General features: G+C 38.2%; 1 protein-coding gene across 1 annotated transcript in view; it reads right to left on the bottom strand.

Annotated features, from left to right (window-relative positions):
* LOC134746193 (lissencephaly-1 homolog) overlaps positions 1 to 22,106 on the bottom strand; it is a 38,356-nt gene that overhangs the window by 2,654 nt on the left and 13,596 nt on the right. The window contains exons 3-9 of the mRNA XM_063680520.1: positions 11,615 to 11,768; positions 6,862 to 7,008; positions 4,384 to 4,540; positions 3,398 to 3,575; positions 2,822 to 2,957; positions 1,945 to 2,100; positions 899 to 1,094 (exon numbers count right to left, since the gene is read on the bottom strand). Coding sequence (XP_063536590.1) covers positions 899 to 1,094; positions 1,945 to 2,100; positions 2,822 to 2,957; positions 3,398 to 3,575; positions 4,384 to 4,540; positions 6,862 to 7,008; positions 11,615 to 11,768 — 1,124 coding nt within the window. The remainder of the gene's footprint in view (positions 1 to 898; positions 1,095 to 1,944; positions 2,101 to 2,821; positions 2,958 to 3,397; positions 3,576 to 4,383; positions 4,541 to 6,861; positions 7,009 to 11,614; positions 11,769 to 22,106) is intronic.

Here is a 22,106-nt window from a genome sequence, read left to right as displayed (position 1 = left end):
ATGTATTTAATATTGTTAGTATAATTCAATTTCAAGAACTTTAGATGTGTCGTGTGATGTCCAGGAATAGGCGACTATGTGTTTTGTAATGATTGGACATTTGTGTGTGTTGTGTGATGGTTAGACGACTTGTGCTGTGTGATTGTTGGACGACCTGTGCTGTGTGATAGTTGGACGACTTATGTGTTGTGTGATGGTTGGACGACTTGTGCTGTGTGAGTGTTGGACGACTTGTGTTGTGTGAGTGTTGGACGACTAGTGTTGTGTGATAGTTGGACAACTTGTGTTGTGTGATAGTTGGACGACTTGTGTTTGCGTGAGGGTTGGACGACTTATGTGTTGTCCGATGATTCGACCGACTTGTGTTGTGTGATGGTTGGACGACTTGTGTTGTGTGACGGCTGGACGATTTGTATTGTGTGATGGTTGGACCGTTGTGCGATGGTTGGACGATTGTGTTATGTGATGGTTGGATGACCGTTGTACGACTTGTGACGTATGATGGTTGGACTGGTGTTATGTGATGTGATGATTGGATGATCGTTGTACGACTTGTGACGTGTGATGGTTGGACGACTGGTGTTGTGTGATGGTTGGAACATTTGGGTTGTGTAACAGTCGGACAACTGTACAGCGAGCTCGAGCTGCAATATTGCATGGACACATATGAATGAATGAATTCATTAAATGATCATGCACTTTTGCATCTAAGCCTCCTGTTGGTGAGTGTTAAGGCCGTAACACACCATCGCACCGCACCAAGGTCATTGTGCGACTGAGAGCGAAAAAGCGATATCTCTTTCTCGCTATTACTTATGGGTGCGTCGCACAATGACCTTGGTGAGCCTTTATATAGGGGCCAGTCGGAATTTGTGTCCGCTGCGGGGTGTATACGGACCGAGGCTGGTGGCGAAGTGCTGATGCGCGTAGAGCGTCTTGAGGCAGCGCGTGTGCGGCACGTCCCACACGCGGAGCGTCTTGTCGTCGCTGGCCGTGAGCAGGTAGCGGCCGCCCGGGTGCCACGCCGCGCCGCGCACCCAGTTGTCGTGCCCCACCAGCGTCGCCAGGCACTGCCCCGTCGACACGTCCCAGATCTGAACATGACAGACAAACGCATGAGTTTCAAATTTGCATGCGAGCAAGATCGACGACGATCGATTTACAGCATCGACGAGATATTTGCAAATTAAACTGTTTTTACAAAATTATCTTATGTAACTTTACACATAAATGATGACATTTTTATTACCTACTTTATTTGTACTTTTTTTGTTTTTTGTTTGAATTGTATTTTTGGAATTTTATTTCTCGACATGTCCCGCTATTATTTATGCGCTAATACATAGTTTGTAAGATTTTTCTAACACAATATCATATTGTTATAGAAATAAATAAATGAATGAATGAAAATGATAAGGGTGTCCATGGATTAGATCTACGACAGATTTGAGGCGAATGTCAAAATAGTAGTTCTACCTCAGCTTAGGTTTCGTATCGACGCGAGTCGGAGATGCCCTATTACAAAATTAAAAAAAAGTTTTAGTAGTAAATGACCGTAAGCCGTCATATTGATTTTCTTGTTAGTTAATAAACGGATTGCGTTCAAAATTATGTTAAGTTCACAAGTCTTCTTGGTTAAAATGAATTTGTTGTCCTCGTCGCTCCACCTCTTTGCTAGGGAATGTGCGACACGCTGTGCGCCGAGTAAGTGCCTTCCCTTAGAATTTGTCAAAGCTAGTGTTGAAATGAGGGCTATCGTTTTTTTGCTCACCAGTTGGCGCCTCTGTTGATGGCGGTCCAAAAGACTAAAGAACAGCTGTCAGTCATTGAAGTGACAAGTGACATTTGACATTTCGAACTATGGAAAAGACCACCATCTACACTAGCGCCCCTAGCGGCGAATTCATACGCGTTAGCCCTCATTGTAAGTGACGTTGGTGTTACCTTGACGGACTTGTCCCTGGAGCCGGAGGCGAGGAAGGGTCCGGTGTGGGAGGCGCGGCGGTTGTCGGCGCCGGCCGCCTCGTTGATGGCGGGCGCGGCGGCCGCCGGCGCCCAGGCGATGCACTCCACCACGTGCTCGTGCTCGCGGAGCTCCATCTAAACTCAAACGAGGTCGTTTTATATATATAGTAAAGTTACTTGAATACCACAGTCCTTAGAAGAGGCTTAGCCGTAGGTTATGTTGCATTGCAACAGGGCATGAGCGGGGTGGTCGCGCGCTTGAACGAAGAACATCGCTAGCGCGCCCCGTTACCCCGGCGACGCGTCGTGCTCTATCACTCTCTCTGTATGATCGAGCAGATAGATAACGTAACGGCTCAGCCACGACTCCGTGCGGCGGCGGCGGCAGCCTGCCACTCAAACATAGGTGAGAGCAAGAAATAGCGATCGGAGCTTTCAGTCCCACCTATGGCTGCAGCTCGCCGCTGCCGCCGCCGCACAAAGTCGTAGCCGGGTCTTTAAGCGCACGCGGGGCGAAGCGCTCGCTGCAAATTTTGTACTGTGATGAAACTTTAAGAGTTGAGGCTTGGGCCCAGCCATAACCGTACAATACTTATATACGTATACGACCCATAGGACGCATCGTAAATGGCCTGATAATGATATCACGAACAATCATCTATGATCGGCCTAAAATCACAATAATGTCAATAGGTCGTTTGAAAAAAAAAAAAAAACTAAAATATTTTTCCTCTTTTTCATCATGTTTATTATTCGTTATAGAATTACTTACTATCCACACTTCTATCACATATAAAAACTTTCAGTAAGCTTTCATAGGTAATTACTATTAGATTTTTCATATGTACTTGTTTACCTTGCACTCGTTGGTCTCCGCGTTCCAGATGCGCACGGTCTGGTCGTTAGAGCAAGACGCGAGCAGCGAGCCATCCGGCGACACGCGCACCATGCGCACCCACTCGCGGTGCCCCTTGTACGTCTTGATGCAGTATCTGCGAACGAAGACAATGGACATGGTCACTTATAATCTGGCAAACCGTCTTAAGAAAACTGCGGCAATTTTCTTCTTCTTTTAATCTAGGAAATCCAAAATATGTGGACATATTTTGGTTTTTACGCCATTTTCTACTGAAATATCGACATCATATATACATAAACATTTATATAAAACACCAATGCACTAATAACATTTAATGACTAAATAGTGCAATGATTTTTTCCTCCTCCCACAATTTCGGCTCGAATATTTCATTGCGTCGTAAATGAATATAGTGTAGTCAGTGAATATAGTGTGCGGTTTAAATTTCACGTACAGGGGCATTATCCCTTCGCCTCCTATCAAATCATTACATTATTCACTGCCGAAAACGGCGGACGTTGGAGGCAGACGAATTTTAATTTTGATTATTGGTTAGAGAATGATTGAACTTACCCAGTGGCGACCTCCCAGGCCTTGATGGTCTTGTCGCGACTGGCCGAGTACACGATGTCGCCGCTGGGCGAGAACGCGACGGACGACACGTTGTGGTCGTGACCGTGCATGGTCTTCACGCATTCGAACGTCTGGTTGAACTCCCACAGTTTGATCGACATGTCCGCGCTGCAGGAAACTGGGAAATAAAGGTGTCCGGTTTAATTGGATATGACTTGGTATTGCCTTAATGGTTTTATAGCGTGGTTAATTTTATCGCATGCTGGGAATGATCTTTTTTTTTATAAAGATAGAGCGGATTGTAAATTTTCAGCTTTTTTCTATATAGTGAAGGTTTAAACATGATAAAACTTTGCTTTCTGTGACTGTAGTCTGTACCTTCGTCTTGGCATCATAAAATATTAATAATGCCATCAGATTAAAAAGTATTATAGATGCATATCTCTTATGAAACAGGTGGGAAAATGCTATAGTGACTGTGAAAAGGTTGGCTTGTGGGTAATAATAATACGTATGATGTATTAGATTTGTGACAATGATTAGTGTGCAATCACGATGCAGCACATCGTCGATAAGTGTGTTTGAGATAAGCACACGTAAAACCTTACTACTTACAAGTATTTTCAGTTTCTATTTACGGTATCTACAATAATATGAACTATAAGTCTAGAAACAAAAGTAGTAATACTTCAATGTCACGGGAATAGGTTATGTGCAATGTAGGTACAGGGAGGAGGAACCGATAACAATGATATCGTACACCAAGCCAGAAATGTGACAATTATGTTAAAATAAACTTAAACTTAAAATAAACTTTCTGTGTAGCGAAGCACTTATGCTGCTGCTTTTATAAGCGGTAATGTCAATATAGGTTTTCGATATCAGGCCTACCGCTGGGCGCAGTATCCTTCACCGGAAATTACTCGCCGCTCTCGAAGTCCCACTTTGAGAAGACAATACAAGGCGGTATATAACCTGTCACTTACCAAGTAGTTTGCCGTGGTGGTCGAAGGCGATGTCCTGAACGGAGTCGGTGTGCCCCTTTAGGGTTCGTTCGTACTCGCCGCTCTCGAAGTCCCACACTTTGATGGTGGCGTCCTCGCTCGAGGAGACCATCAAACTGAAGACGGGGTGGAATATAACCTGGAAAAGATACACTAGAATTTATAAAAAGTTCGTATGTTTTTGCACAAATATAAAAGTATGATGCTGAGAGGAAACTAGATTAAGTAACTTATAGACCCACAGACAAATGATTTCTCAAATCAAGACAGCTTGTATATGTTCGATTTCTGTACTCCTCTCTCTCTCTGTGTTTCTCTCTGCCGAATGCACCCGGGACGCTGGGCCAAACTAGCCACAGACTGGGTCCCACCGGATGGATCTCGGGGCAAAGGAAGACTAAAACGGAGATGGCGGGACGATACATTTTGTAAAGAATGGCGGGAAATAGGGGAGGCGTTTGCCCAGCAGTGGGACACACTAATAGACTGAAAAAAAAACACCTCGAATCAAAATTTCAGAAGTACGTTATAGTTAATTTGTTCTAAACGTATTTTAATTTATACCTATAGATTACTTCCGAATAGCTTTATTTTCTCTAAACATATTTCACTATTACTCCTATTATTTCAGATTATAAATGGTAGATTAATTTTAACTATTGCGCCGATTGCGCCTAAGATACATTTGCCGACCATTAATTAAAGTGTGTCAGCGTCTTTTAAAACAAGTTATCAACATTGGATCAAGTTAAATAACAACATTAAGCGGTCACGCCATAAGTGCCATAACGCCCATAACTGACAACATAAGAGTGTGTGGGATGGTCAAATATTACGCCAAAGGTCATCTCACTGACTACACATATTTTTCAGGTTATACTTTTGTCAAATGTTTACATGTATGTATTACACTCGGAATTAAATTAAGTGAAATTTAAAATAATTTTAAGAATTGAATTAAACTATATTACTTAAACATTTTAAAACCAATATGTAGTAGGTACTTCTAGCGCAGCGAGCATTTGTGTGTATGTATTGTACATTTTCGTGTTTTTTTATTTTTGTTATTTTTAATTGTTACATAATGAAACTCAATGGATGACTGTTATTGGCCTTGTTTTATGCAAGCATAATTATGTTTTAGTTATATTTACGGCCAGGTTTTAGTTATATTTAAAAACAATACATTATTGATATATTGATGTTGACTTGCTTGGAACAATGACACACTATTATGTGATTTGATCTCACGTATATCAAAAGCGCATAATGGAATAATGAGTAACTTTCATATATGTCTTGCTTTCTATGCAATTGTTCATCTGAGCAAGAAGTATTTGTATATTTAGATCAGGTTATTCGGGTTTCATGAACAATATGGATTATAATGTTTATGTTAATGTTAATTTCAACATTATGATCAAGATTTAAATATGTTTTCGCTTTTAAATTAAATTAAATTATTTATTTTTAGTGTTCCTAAAATCCATCAAAATCGATAGATCGGTAAATTGGTAGGTATACCAAGAATGGCATGGTACACTTTTGAAATCTTACCAAATCGGAGAATGAAAATAATGCTAACTTACCTTGTCTCGACGAAGTCAATAATTTATGTACATTTTTTTACAAATATAAACAAACTGATATTATTGACTATAATAAGTACCCCCCCGGGTGGCAAATATTTTTTTTAAAACGCGCCCAGTTTCTATTGTGCGAAACCTTTCCGAGGTTTCACTACACAGCCGCATAACACAGATTGAGCGGTAAGGTTAAATAAAAGCTTTTAGTACCACGATCTAATGAATACCTAGTGCTCATTAGTCTTGCCGCGAGGATGCAACATGCTTTTTGGGATATTGTATAAAGGTTTTTGTCGGACGTCTTCGCTTACTAACAACTCGCCTCACAAACAACTCGTCGACGTTTATTTGTGTAAAATTTGCAAAGCATTGAACACATCAGATTTTCACAGACAAGGTTTTTTACTTGAATTTTATTATCTGGTAATGTCCGAGAACCCCGGGGCGAACATTGGAAGGAAATATTCATTGAAGATAAATATTTACTCGTAACACAGATCAGAGGTAGACAACAATTAATTTTTATGAGGACATTTATTACATCACGTGAAATGATTTGATTATTACAAGCATACATTTGTCTGTTTTACATACAGCAGTGTTTGGTCATTAGGTTGGTTAAGTAAAGATTACAGTTACAGAGCTTGTGGATTAGAAAATAATGTGGGATTAAATAAACATAGTAAACATACCCTGGTATCACCCGCTTTAGATCTAGATCTCGATACTTTTTTTTCGCACATAGCGCTACATTTTCTCGTTCATTGTGTGAGCAGCAAGTATGTAAATGTGAAAATCTCTTCCGACGTATTTCCGATAACTACGAACCAGGCAAATTCTAGATTAGGGCGTGCAGGCACATTTTGAGGAGTACCTTGGTAATGGTGGCGCGGTGACCGGTGAGGCAGAACTTCTCCGGTGGGCGCGGGATCCACTCGGCAGGGGTGCGCTTGGCGCGAGTCGGAGCGCCCTCGATGAACTCCTTCTGCGCCTCAGATAGCTTCGACTCCAGTTCCATCACCTGTCACAAATAGTTCAATCAATGCATATACAACTAAGTACATAGGTCACTAGATAAGTTTTGCAATAGACAAATATGAAACAAAGAGGTGATCTATCACATATACTTTTGAAAACTATGTTTCCTTAGACAATGTTTGGCCGTAAAATATATACTTCCTTTTTAAATTTGCTTAGAAACTTAATAATTTAAACTTTGAAAATGGCGGCGCGTGGGATAGAGACTTTAGAATATTTTATACAATATTTTCATTTCATACAAAGTTTAAATCTATTTTTTAATAAGTATTTTTAAAAAGAAAGTAACTGTTTTTCCGAAAAACATTGCCTGTGGAAATATAGTTTTAAAAAGTATAATTATGTGATAGGCCTCCTCTGTGTTTCATATTTGTCTCTTGCAAAACTTATCTCGTGACCTGGTATATTAATATGTGACCTATGTACGTACATTATTTGGAGACGTAGATGTAAATGAAAAATACATACGGCGTCAAACGCTAAGAAATTGGTTAAGGGCCAGTATAACAATATGTCGATAACTTAGGTTGCGATTTACTTTCAAGCGTATGGCTGCAGCGCTTTATTCCGACCGTACATTAGATGGCAGGTCCACACAGAACGAGCTGCGTCGCGCGGCAATTTCCTCGCGAGGCGGCTCGTTCTGTGTGGACCGCCAAATCACGGATCTAAGGACCAAAGTAAGGAAAAAGACCTTGTGTAGAAAACATATCTAAAGCTTATTCCATCATAAAGAGTTGCGTGTCATACATAAAACCAGTTCGAATTTCACCCACCCGTCATAAAGCAAAGTGTAAACGCCCAAAAAGTTTACATTACATGTGTATTACTGTGTACACGTGGGCTCCGGGCCCACGCTCGCCCCCCGAAGCTCCAGCACGTAACGTAATAGGTAGATAAACAATCTAATAACGTAACGAATCTGCATCACATAGCTTGAGGCTTGTGCGGATTCACAAGGTTCAAGTCCACCGCGTTGATAATTCTTCATGTGAAAACATTTAGCTCTGTCAAAGGTAACCAATGTCACCATCAACATTAATGATAGAATTACTCAGCGGAAGTATTTTCCCGAGAACATGAGGCTTTATACTTATTGGTAAATAATGTATCTACATTCACTATAGAGTCATAAAACTGCGCTGCTCTGCTTTAAGATTTTAAAGAAGTCATAGCGACATACCAGATATTCAAATATTGCCTCAATAATCAATAAAGGTAGTCTAGAAAGTATCTATACCTATGTCAAATTAAGAAGAATAAACGCGATTCGAATATACTGATTCATTATTGAGTGGAGTATAGATATTTTATACAACACTTACAAACAAAGATTGTTATTTTATGCAAGGATGTTGTTTTGCGTTCAAGATAATAAGAGCGTGCTTTTTATTTATTACAAAATAATATATATTCATATTCATATATTAGTATTAAGCATACATTGTCAAAGATATTACAGCTATAATGACTAATTTATTGCTGTTTGGATGCAACAGTTCCATTTATTTCATTCGTTTGTATAATATGGTAGGTACCACATTGACAATAATATAAATAAACGTTGATTTGTTATTCCGACAACCGCCAAAGTGGGTCTGTTTGTCTGAGAGCGACACATACGCGTTTAATTAAAACCTTGTACATAGGTTAAGTGGGGCAAGGTTCACATTAAAACGAACATTTCATCTGCTTGAATGTGTGTTTAGATCTTCGGCTTCATTTTCGGACCAATAGCATCGACCGGTTCGAAGGAAAATAGTTCCCACCGACCTAGAAACGTCTACGACAGTCGACAAAGATCGATGCATTGCTTACAAACAGAGATGTCATGACTAGCTATTGAAAGCCGTTACAACTGTTACACGGTACAATAGCACTTCGGCAAACGCTTTGCCATTCAAGTTACGAAAAGTTGACGCCGAATTATGTTCATGGAACCATCTAATTGGTGTAATCCATCATCTCGTGATGTGATTATATAGATATCAATTACTGGGTTATGTAAGGCTGTACTAGTAACTTATTCGTTCAACAAAGGTAATCATTATATGTGAAAGAGAAACTATATGTGACGTTTTCAAGCAAAAGGTACCACATTGTCGTTTACCATAAGGACGAAATTGGATTGTATCTTTATACGAATAACTTGTCAGAGCGTCCTTATGGCAAGCGACAATGTGGTACCTTTTGATTGAAAACGACACATGATTCACAAGAGTGAGTTGAAGTCATAAATAGTGCCCTGGCCCTTTCTCGAAGTCTTCTAGAAATCGATTTTCGCTCATGTCGTCTCGGATATGGGTATATTTGGTATCAGTGCATTCAGTATAATGTCCTGAACACAAATATATAAGGGGGTAGTTGCTGTGACGTCATAAAGTCGGCAGTACAAAGTTTATTACTCTTTTCTTTTAAATATACCATGTGGGGTACCAAATGAAAGGGCTTTGCGATTAGATCACAAATATATAACATACTGTAACATTTTTACTACTTGGTTTAACAAATTATTAGAAAACGTTCAAAAATTTCACAACCCAGAGTTAACTTTGAACAGCCCTAAATTGAAAATGACTGAATGGATTACTCCAATTTTACACCAAATGACTGTGAATATCCTCCATATAACGTCTAAAAATAATTAACCAGATATATCAAAAAATAAAAAAAGTACATCAAGTTGAAAAACAGTATAATTTTCTGTCACATTGAACTGCAACTATTATTTGAACAAACAAAAAACCCGACTAATATTGTCTTCGGTTACCGCGATAGTTACTCATGAAATAAAACTATGAAAACGGATTATATCGCGTATATTGAATTTATAATACATCCCGACGTTTCGAACTCTTTACAGCGTTCGTGGTCAACGGGTGTCACCCGGGGGTCCGTTTTATTTCAAAAAACCCGACTGTTTACATATATTTTTAAAATGGTCTTTTCACTAGCTTTCATTTGGTACCCATACTGCTATCGTAAGAAAAATAAAAAACAATCACCCCCCTTTTTTATTTGCAGGCGCCATTCTTAAAATTTATAGGTATAGCCTATGTCACTACCACAATTCTGACGAATTTCAATCACACCTCATATGTCAAAAGCCGACCAGCCGTTTGGGCTGTAGGGACCGGCCCGCTATCTCTTATAAAGGGTTTTTATGGGTTTTGATATAAGGCTTAACTCGCCATACCCTTTTCACGATAAAACCCTTTTATTTTACTTTTAAAGCCCTTGTCCAAGCGCTAACCCATATGATTGTATCCAAATACCCTTACAAAACTCTTATCATCCGCTCACCAATACAAGCATGTTGCTTATAAGTCGTATAACGGTTAGCCTTATGAAGGGTTACGCTTTTAGCATATAAGCGTGCTGATTTAAACCATTTACCTTGATCATAAAGCACACATTACACTTTGCATCCGATAGCGAACGATCGTATGATGTAGTCGGAATCGTTAGTGTCTATTTTACTGGAGATTGCAAAAGGTTTCATATGTACATAGAGTAAGTTACGGAGTTATATCTATCTTTGATATGTATAAATGTCATTCAATACTGGCCGCATACAAAACTTGGCTAAAATAATAAGGGAAATTTTATAAAAAGCGCCTAATTGTTAGGGTAGCCCTTATAAAGGGCTATAAATAGCTTTATTGTTTGGTAAGTTTTTTGGTCAGGGATAGTCAAATGAATGGGCTGGCAGTTCGAACCGGTAAGTCTTTTTCTGGGTTAGCCATCTTAAAGGGACGTCTATTGAAAGGCTTTTATCGAGGAAAGGGTTGTCCGGTCCCTGGTAGGGCGTCCCAAATAAATGGACATATGTACATACCCACGCTCGAAAAACATTACCCTCCTTGATGCAGTCAGGTAAAAATACCATTTTATACTATTTTGTTACTGGAAACGTAAGTGGAATGTTTCGACGGTCCGGGTGTCAAACTCGATCGATTGATTACAAAGCCATAACACTTATAACTTTCGTTATTCTTAAGGCGGTATGAAACCGGAAATTCTTGGACCCGATGTGACATTATAAACCAATTGACCAGATACGGATTATTTCAAGTGGAAACGAGACTGGAAATACTGGAATGTTAAATAATTAAGAGCACTCCACATTCACGATTACATAACTTAATTAAACATTTAAGTCGATTAAGAACATTCTCCAGTGGCATCGGTATTTTTTGTAGAAGTATTTAAATGTATAACCCTCATTATTTACATTACATGTCATTGCAAAATTGGTTACTTCCTAATGTATTCTAATTATGACATTGCTAAGTATACTCTACAGAGTATAGCAATAATAATTATAAGATAGATAACAGTCTCAAACGACCAACTTACTTTTATAAGATTACTGGTACCTAACCTACAAGGTCATCAAGTTGAGATGCGTTAGGTACGGTATCTTAGATGGATTGGAAGGTTATATTTAATATTATACTGAATATGTATAAGTTGTAAGAGCTCGATTAGAACACTACAGCAAATTTGAAGTAATCTTGCCCATCTTGCAACATCGGTGTTGCCATTGCTGGCTGTAGTCGGCGGTGGCTCTGTCCCTGTATGTTTACCTTCTTCTGCAGCCGGATGACGGACGTCCACTTCTTCTCGAGCAGGCCGCCGAACTTGCGATCCATCTCGCCGCTCATGTCCGCCTCCTTCTTGAACGCTTCCAGCGCGTCCGTGTAGCCATTACTGCCTAGGTAGTCGGCGATCGCTTTGTTCCTGTAACAATATTAACATAACTTATTTTTCATACTATAGGTATAAATACAATAGGCAGTATACATTATTAACAATAAAATGGCAGCGGAATAAGAGACTATTTTGGCAGCATATCTACCTAGTCGGCTCATAAGTTCTGTCATATACATAGTATCAAATAAAATCAAAAGTTTAAGTTTATTCCGTATAATTTGTACAGCGTTTGAAAGCTTATAAACTAGAGAATCTAAATGTATAACATTTATTCAAAATGACCGCCATAATTATCTACACAGGCTTGAAGTCTTCGTGGCCAGTCGTCAATGGATTCACGCACCACTTTCATGTCGATATTGGCCACTGCCGTAGCAAGAGATTTTTTCAGCGAGTCTAGATTTGCATGAGGTTTTGACCACACCTTTTCCTCTAAATACTGCCATATTTTATAGTCTAAAGGATTAAGATCTGGGCTAGAGGAGGGCCAATCTTCATGCCGTATAAAGTCGATTTTATTGGAGGCGAGCCAGGCTTGTGTAGACTTTGCCTTATGGGCTGGAGCAGAGTCCTGCTGGAAAACCCAATGCTGGTTTAGAAACATCGTATGGGATAGTGGTTTCACAATATTAGTCAACACCGTGTCTTGGTACACTTTGGCACTAGTTTTTACTCCTTTCTCACAAAAATGCATACTAGTGACGCCCGCATAAGAAACTCCCAGCCAAACCATCACAGATGAAGGGTGATGACCTCTTTGAATACGGGGAATGCTATTAGACGCTTCTTTACTATTGCGAGCGTACACTCTATCATTTTGTTTATTACAGTTTTCTTCTATGTCAAAAATTTTCTCGTCCGAAAACAGTATACAACGGTGCTTATTTTTAGCGTACTTCTTCAATAAAGCTTTAGATCTTTTAAGCCTTAAAGCTTTAAGCCGACCATTGAGAAGATGGCCAGTTTTTCGTTTATAAGCACGAAGTCTCAGGTCTTGATTAAGCACTCTTTTCACCGTGTTTTTGCTCAAACCCATCTGGAGGGCCATATCTTTTTGTTTCCTAGCGGGATTTCAGGCAATGCGTGTCCTAATTGCTTGTACAACCGCTGGAGTCCTAGCTGTACGCGGACGACCGCTTCTTTTCTTGTCATTTAAACTAGAGACCTCACTGTATCTTTCTATGGTACGATACACAAATCTTAGAGAGAATTTTAAATTTTCAAGTAGCTTAAAAATTTTAGTCGTCGAGTGACCACAACGATATAGTGCAATTATTGCGGTACGGCTATCTTTAAGCGTCCACTCCATGTTGAAGAAAACAGAAAATTGCAAAATTATACTACTCAAATATTTAATAAAGATTCGAAATTCAAATGCAGAACGGTTTTTGTTTTAGGAGTTCCAAATTTAAATTTTAAAGGCCAGTGACAGAACTTATGAGCCGACTAGGTAATATATCTCTCCTACTAACAAAATGTGTTATTTTTATGTATGTTCTTATTTATTTATTTTAAACTTTATTGCACAAGAACAAGTACAAAAGGCGGACTTAATGCCTTGAGGCATTCTCTACCAGTCAACCACTGGGCCAAACAGAAATTGTTCTTCAGTACACATAAGGAAAATTCCCTTCTCCAATGAAAGTAATAATTTTGTTCCAACTCTGTATGTAATGCCATATTTTATTTTTATTTATTTTTATTTTATTGCTCAAATTAGTTACACAGCATTACAGTATTACTACTAAGGCACTGCGAACTACAAAGCAAATAAAAATACAAAGATACGAGAAAACACAAATAATAACAAAATACAATTTAAGTAGATTTCGGCGACGACATAACAGCGTGACTCCGTTGCGTCGTCTGACTTGGTCTAGAATTATGTATATATGTATATTTTATGATTCGATCGAGTATAATTAAGAAAACAAATGTACTACAAATACATAAAACTAGTGCGTTCGCCTAGTTTTATTAACGTTTAAGGTACTTTTCAGGCTACGGAATTTATGTCACTTACTTACAACATTTTATTATGTTCATACTCAACAGATCTCTTTAAAAAATTTCGAAGACAAGATGTTTCAAGCCGCTAATTAAATATACGAAAAACGGATGTAACAGACTCATTTCAAGGTGCTTACCAAAACGTGCGCTATAGTAATGTGGCAAAAAACGTACACCGTCTTCACGGAAACTCACAGCTGCTATTTAAGCTTATGAGGACAGGATTTCCTTAAAATTTAAGCAGATATTACGAAATCTGAAACTGTTAATGCCATTATGACACGTGGGGCCCATATTTGGGGATTTGTAACAAAGTACTCAGAGTAGTGTGTACGTAATTGGGTTTTAAGAGTTTAGGAGGAGAGACTATATGATAAATCATGGGTGATTTAGGGCCTTAGAAAATGGAGAAATGTCAATTATAAATCCATCATCTTCCTCGCGTTATCCCGGCATTTTGCCACGGCTCATGGGAGCCTGGGGTCCGCTTGACAACTAATCCTAAGAATTGGCGTAGGCACTAGTTTTTACGAAAGCGACTGCCATCTGACCTTCCAACCCAGAGGGGGAACTAGGCCTTGTTAACATGTAAAATGACAATTATAAATTACAACCGGAAAAATATTTCGGCGAATTAAAACACATTTACAGAGCTAATAAGTACTTATACGCTTTGTTATATGTTTTGAATGGTCAGTTGATCTTGATATCTGCAAGATTAAACCTGATATCTATATGGTATGTGCACGTGAATGACTCCGCCAAGCGCTTTTAGGACCAATTAATTAATATGATAAGCAATGTCATATAAATTCGGTCCAGATTCAAATTTATTCCACAGAGTCTTCTGTGATTGATTGGAATTTCCTGGCCTAACATTTTGCACATAACCAATAGGCGTTGTCTCGAGAGGACTGCAGTCGGAACGGAACTCCTTATTTGGCAGTCAATGACAACAAACCGACAGGTAAAACTCACGTAACAAGAAAATATTTTTCTCAACTACATAGCTTCTAAATGAGACCTGTAACTACTAACAGCTACACTCTCAACTATTGTATCCATGGGTGTCGTTGGACCTTATCTCTTTGCTTTAAAGCTTATAAATTGTCCGATAACAGTCTTGATGACGTAGGTACTTGTGAGGTACTTCATACAAGGGTTTGCCATATCGAAGTGAAGGTGCGAAAAAGTCAGAGAAACTGACACCTAACTAATACGAGTTGTGTTTATTACGTGAAAGCGGTAAGGTCTAATGAAAGACGGAGTGTAGAATTAATAATATATGCTTTTGGATTATGAAAGTACAGTGGATTTCATTTATTACGACCTTAGTTGTAGCGACCATTCGGCTATAGCGACGTAAAATCAAAGTCCCATAAATTTAAAGCATATTTTAGAACAAGATTCATGTGGATAGCCACTCAATGTTTGGCATGGAAGGCAACGTTGTTGAGCAAGTTTATGGCACAGTAAAGATGTATAGGAACAGTTTATCAGGCCCGGTTACGGTAAGAGGCTGCCATTTAACACGCAACACTCGGCCGCAGGCATCTCGTGTGTCACCGTAATCTCAAGGAAATGTTTCGCATCTACATTTGCTGCTAAGGGAAAGGCCTAAGTGGACGCTCGAGTGGCGTGCAGCAGGGCGGCGCGTGCGGCGGTCATCCAGATCACGTGACAGCTTGGAGCGTTTTTGCGCGAAATTTAAACACTAATAAACTAATTAAAGTCGATTTTTTATTAAAAATTAATTAATAAAAAAAATGTTTTTTTCAATAATTACGTGTCTATCTACAAAATGAAAATAGTTGTAAAAAAATGTCAACATCCCTATTTTCTTGAAGTATACATGATATTGATAGTATGAGTGCCTAAATAACCACAATGAATGACAGATTACACCATAACATTATGTTAACGTTCGTGATTCAGCATAAACTCCATTAGCGTCAAGGAGCTCTAATAACTGGGTGCTTTACTAGTTACAACTACTTTCGGAATACATGTCTAACTTGTGCCAATTCGATAAGCCGCCCTTGCCCTGTAATGGGCCGTATCCGGAATTATAGAAACTATGTCACTACGAGTCTACGAGGAAATTCCGATAGTTTTGCGTTTCACGTGTCTTCCTGTTTGTGAGCTACGCGTCTTCGATTAAATAGAGACACATTGTGGTATTGGGATTGTTACGCTTTTTGTCTTCCTTTACTTATTCATTTACTTTTTATTTTATCAGCGACGCGCCCCGGCTTCGCACGGGTAAACCTTAACTAATTATACACCTTAAGCCTTCTTTAAGAATCACTCTATTGATAGGCGAAAACCGCATAAAAATCCGTTCAATAGTTTTTGAGTTTATCGCGAACATACAAACAGACAGACGCGGTGGGGGACTTTGTTTTATAAGATGTAGTGATATTATTAACGCGAAAGTTTTAAATATTATATTTTAAGACTTATGTTGACCTTCCTTTGCTGGACAACTTTCAGCATTGTACTCGTATATTAGGGGGCGTTCAAATATTACGTAAAGCAATTTTCGAAGGCTTTTGACCCCCCCCCCCCTTGTAACGCGCCGTAACGTTTTCTAGTACCCCCCTCCCCCTACCTAAAAGTTACGTAACACTCAAGTGAACATTTTTACCTAAAAATCACAATTTATTATGTTCAGCAAAGTATAATCATGAAATTGAAGAAATAAGGGGCGAGCGTGTATCAGGATCGTAGCAAGTGAAAATCCGTGGTCTCTGCCTACTCCCCGGGAAATGAGCGTGATTATGTATGTATTTTATGTAATAATAATAAAAAACATTGTTACGTAACGCCAGGTATACGAATAAATAACTTAATCTTACACGTTGTACCGGTGTTTATTGATATTTAAACAATTTCATGCAGGTTCTGACTGTCGAACTAATAAGTTGCTTCAGTGTATCGCATGACATCATCTGACATCACTTTGTCAAGCTGTATGTCGATGAGGTCAGCGACTAAATTTGTATAACGTAAATCTTGAGTATGAGATGCTAAGTCAAACCTGATATAAAAATTGTGACCCTCGTTAAGTGTGCAAAAAGTTAATATATGATGAAGATTGTCAAGGATACTTATTGGAAAAAGGCTTTATTCATCATCTTCCTCGCGTTGTCCCGGCATTTTGCCACGGCTCATGGGAGTCCTGGGGTCCGCTTGCTAACTAATCCCAGGAATTGACGTGACGGAATAAGGTTTTATTAATAGAAGATTTTCGTTCTATTAGCGTCCATAGAGCTTTTATCTTGCCGGCCAGTCTGCTTGAAAACCTTTGAGCACGCGTTTTAAAGACTCGCATTGTTAGATAAGTCTCCGCGAGTGATCGGCCTGTCGTTGTATGAGCGACTACCCGCCAGCCTCAGAAACGAAACTTCCAATGACAAGTTTGCACACGAACTGAAAGAACTTTTAATAGAAATGTCGCTATATTCAGTTAAAGAATATAGCCAGAAATAATTTATTATGTTATATTTTATATTGATTTTATACCTATTTTATTATTGTGACATTTAATTTAATTTGATATGAATTGACATTGCCATTAATATTCTAGCTATTAAGATCGCTGACATTTAATATATTTTTATTTTGATATAAACTCTGATGAAGTTACTTTATATCTTAGTATTTTTTTTTGTAAATATTTTTGTTTTATGTTGTTTTTTTTTCTTGTTCTTGACTTTCAACAATACCTAGGTTGGCCCTAGGTATGTATACATTGACATCTCTTTTTCTGTGACATTTGTTTTATTTATTAATTTTATATTCTATTATTTAATTTCTGTTCTAATCTTAAGTTGACGATCTTTTAGTGAAACTTTTAGTGGGACTTTGTTTTATCCCTTTTTGTAAAATACTGTGCCTTTTTCTTTAAGAAATAAATATATCTAATCTAATCTAATCATTGAAGAAAAACCGGAAAACCTAGAAATTCGTGTGACCCCTTAGTAATATTGTTGTACATTATTCATGGATTAATGTTTTATTATTCTATTATCTGGAACCTACCTAGTATTTACCTTTTAAAATAGTACTTGACATTTTCATCAAATCATACAGTAATCTTGTCAGTGGTCAATAAGAACGATTCCTCATTGCATTATGGTAGCAGAGAAAACATATTTGCACTAATTGATATATATCACAAATAAGTCAAATTACTAAGCAATCTTCAAGCACAAGGTCATGTAGTTTAATACAAGCCCGGGGTCAATGACACAGGGTTTATATATAGTTAAATATAGCAGATGATAATGATACGCCACGCTAAAGAAGCTAGAAAAACGCTAATCACTTAATACAAAGCGTAATTCGATTATTGTCTTTACGCAACTGATAATCCTCGGCATTTAGCGTCTGCGAAAATCAATGTAGTCAACCTTGTTTTTGAATTCGGTTAAAAATACGATTTTAAGCTAACTTCAGATGACATTTACATGATAAATATTAGCTATAATAATGAACTGTAGTTTTAATGTATAGAGTACATTCCACTGGTGGGGTGGGGAGTACCTACAAACATAAAGCGACAAATTGGGAAAGCCATTTTGGAATAAAAAAATAGTCCCCAAAAATGGAATTATTTGTAATCGGCAATATCAAAAGCGTTTCTCAATTCCTGACCTTTCTAAAGCGAAGTTTATAGTAGCGGTGGTACGTATAACCCTCGGATATTGAATAGAGATAATTTCTTGGTTGTTATTGCGTTAGTTCGTCCGGAGAAACCGAACCGGCGCGAAAGACAATCAATCTCGCGGGTGCCTATTGTACGTGTGGGACCAATCAGGCGAATCTTTTATTTTCTGGAAGTGAAAACAATCAATGTCTCGGTTAGATATTGGATAATACTTTGCGTAATAGAATTCCTGGGAGTCATGTGATCGAAATTTACCGATCGGGTTTAAAAGAGTCACATACAACACACAACACAATCAATTTTACAGTAGTAGACTCTATAGGTATACAGATCTTTATTGGTAAAATAAATACATTTTACAAGTCGTCACTCCAGTTCCAAGCTTCTATTTTGCCACTGCAAGAAGAAAAACAAACAAGCATAGTGTCCGCCTAACAATAAGTGGACTCCATAGGATATGGATGCATGCTTGCTACTTGATTACAAGATACATGCGACATGGAAATTTGCAATTGCAGCCAATCTTAGATTGTCGAAACGCTTAAGGCGTAGTAACTACTGTATCAATGACTGTCACAAGACGAAGGTTTACTATTAAAAGTGATGACGGCATATTATTAACGTGTAATCGAAAGCTACGACGATTAAGGGTAATGTTTACTGTTCTGATAGGTGCACTGGCCACACAACCTTGGTTGTTACAGTTAGTACAGCGAAAGTGGTTTCGTGGGCAGAGGCAGGTCGATCGGGGACCGCCTGAGAATAACTTTCACGCCACATTTCCGATGTTAGTACAACTGTAGGGACTAAGGCTCCTACGCTAGTATAAGCACTAACTAAAATATATATAGCTCTATTATAACGTTACAAAAGGGCGAGGAGCTTAGGAGCCCTTTAAGTCTATTAGGTGAGCTTAAGAGCTCTTTGCCCTGTTACGATGTGGACACCAACTAGAGACGCATCAACTTAGTACCAGTAACTTGCCTCTTATTTGAAAAATACATTAGTAACATTTTGATATAAATATATTGCTCGGTCGACACTGTCGATAGGTCAAAATAAAGCCTGACTAGAATTAAATCTCTCAAATCTGTATTTGAATTTTGTTACATTCAATATCTTTTAGCTGCATTCAATCTAGCGACTAATCTTACTAGTTAAAGCTAAGAAGTACAACGAAATGTTTGGACCAGATATAAATCGTCTACTTTTATGATTTTAGATGCTAAAGAAGCGTGACATTTTCAGGTAAAGACCTCAGACCTGCTAGCATGAGTTGCGTTCTCGCGCGCGACTCTATACATCTTGCGGTATGGACTCGCGTCAACTAATGCTAGACGGTCAGGTATCTAAGACGTGGCATTTAAGTTAATTTGTGTAAGTTACTTCAAATGATCTTAAAAACAAAGTCCGCCTGAATAGCATTTTATACTCTTTACCACCTGCATTAACGAGGCCTTTAAACAAGGCAGAGTGCCGCGAAGTCCCTAATAGGCTACAATTAGTGGACGTTAGTGGACATTACCCTTTTGAAGTTACACAAGTCCCGGAATACGTTTCGTTTTCATTCTTACTACAGTTACTACCTAAAATTTGATACGTTATCACTAACGTGCGATAAGATTGTTTAAATAGCGGTTCTTGAATGAATCGTAAACAAGTGTGATTAGCGAAAATAACACGACAACCCCATTACCTTGATATTACGTGACGTTCGTCATCGATTAGTATTTCAAATTGGCGATGCGACCACGTTTGAATATTATTAAATGTAACATAACTTACATAACACTGGTAGACGTTGACGCTCGTGTTTTATGAATATACTCTTCATAAATTAATAGTCAAAATAGATGAGCGTTGGTAGGTACAACTCTCTGAATCCGATCTGAAACTTTATTTCCTTACAGGAAATCGAAAATCATGTTCGCACCCTCACGAGTTTTTTGGTCTCCTCATTCATACACACATAGGTATATATGTTACGATCTTTTTTAGGGTTCCGTACCCAAAGGGTCAAAACGGGACCCTATTACTAAGACTCCGCTGTCTGTCTGTCCGTCTGTCACCAGACTGTATCTCATGAACCGTGATAGTTAGAGAGTTGAAATATTCACAGATGGTGTATTTCTGTTGCCGCTATAACAACAAATACTAAAAACAGAATAAAATAAATATTTAAGTGGGGCTCCCATACAACAAACGGTATTTTTTTGCCGTTTTTTTGCGTAATGGTACGGAACCCTTCGTGCGCGAGTCCGACTAGCACTTGGCCGGCTTTTTATTAGTTGCATGTTGTATATACCTACTTGAAATTCCTTCTTCATTCCATTTTCCATTCTTGGAGGAAAGAGTGGAAAGACTAATAACAATCGTTTACTAGATAATTGTACCGATTCATAATTAAATCAGACGCAATAAGTTAAAACGCAATCTATTTTAAGTACTGCATCCTCGAGTTATGTAAAAGTCTAGTGAATCGTGAATTCGCTAGACGCTTATAAGTTCGTTTGTAATATAACCGTTTTTCTTCTTGAATTGCAAGTTACCTTAATCACTTTGGTAATTGGATTTTATGAACGCATTGCCGCTATGTGAAAATGAACGTTTTATAGATTAAAACTGTAATAAATAATTTAAGACGAACAAGGAATGGTTTTATTTATAAGAATTGGTATGAAATGAAATCCTTCGTACGAGTACTCGCGAGTCACATACATACTTCACGTAAACATACAAATAATAAAGCTTAGGTACCCCAAACGACGTATAACGGCAAGCCTGCAAGCGTAATGAAGTAAAACTAAACAATTCTACGGGAACATCGCAATTTTTATTGGTACCATCGTATGAGAACCACGTAGCTCATTTTCATAGGGACGTGACATGAAAATTTAGTTAGTGCTACTGTGAAGTTGCGTAAGACCTCACATTTGAACAATTTTAAAAATGTTTTAGACAAAAGAGTGCGTGTGGCTCGCGTGTTTCTGTAATGTTTGCGCAGCCATCCCGATAAAGAGGTTGCGGGAAGGAATTAACATTGCTCAAACAAAAGGTTCTGCGTAAAGTAGTACGTATGTAGTGGTTATACTGGCTAATAAAGAGCCACTTGTGAAGTGGTGCATTTCGATTTCAAACAGAATATGATTTAGGATTAATATTAATAGACCTTTATAACCCCGCAAACTTTTTATAGCTTCATCCTATAGTACATGAACTTTTTTTTAATACTATGAAGTATTTTTGACAAAAAAGTTTATATTACGCGTGTCTAATTCTATCCAATTAACAAAATTTTAATCTGCAGGATGACTATTAAACATCTGTTGATATTACATTTGTGAGTTAGACGCCGTAAACGTTTATGTCAAGTATGTCCTCGGGGACCAAATGAGAATTACCTACGCTTAATAAATGTGATAGGAATTAGGAACCTACGCAACGAAACAAAACCATGCGTGGGCAGCACCTTCCTCAAATATTTCGGGATTTCCACCCCAAACAAAAACGAGGCGTAATACAATTTAAATAAATTGATTTCTAATTAAGTCGCATAGAGCCTTGGAAACGGCTCCATAAAATGGGGTTTATTAAAAAAATCAGCTGTCGTCTATTTATGCCCAGCAAAGAAGAGAAAATCCTAGGATGAAGAAGGTAAGGTTTAGAATAAGTTTTCTAGTGTG

This window comes from Cydia strobilella, chromosome 12 (assembly GCF_947568885.1).
Source record: "Cydia strobilella chromosome 12, ilCydStro3.1, whole genome shotgun sequence".
NCBI lineage: Eukaryota > Metazoa > Arthropoda > Insecta > Lepidoptera > Tortricidae > Cydia > Cydia strobilella.
This window is presented reverse-complemented; position numbering and strand designations above follow the sequence as displayed.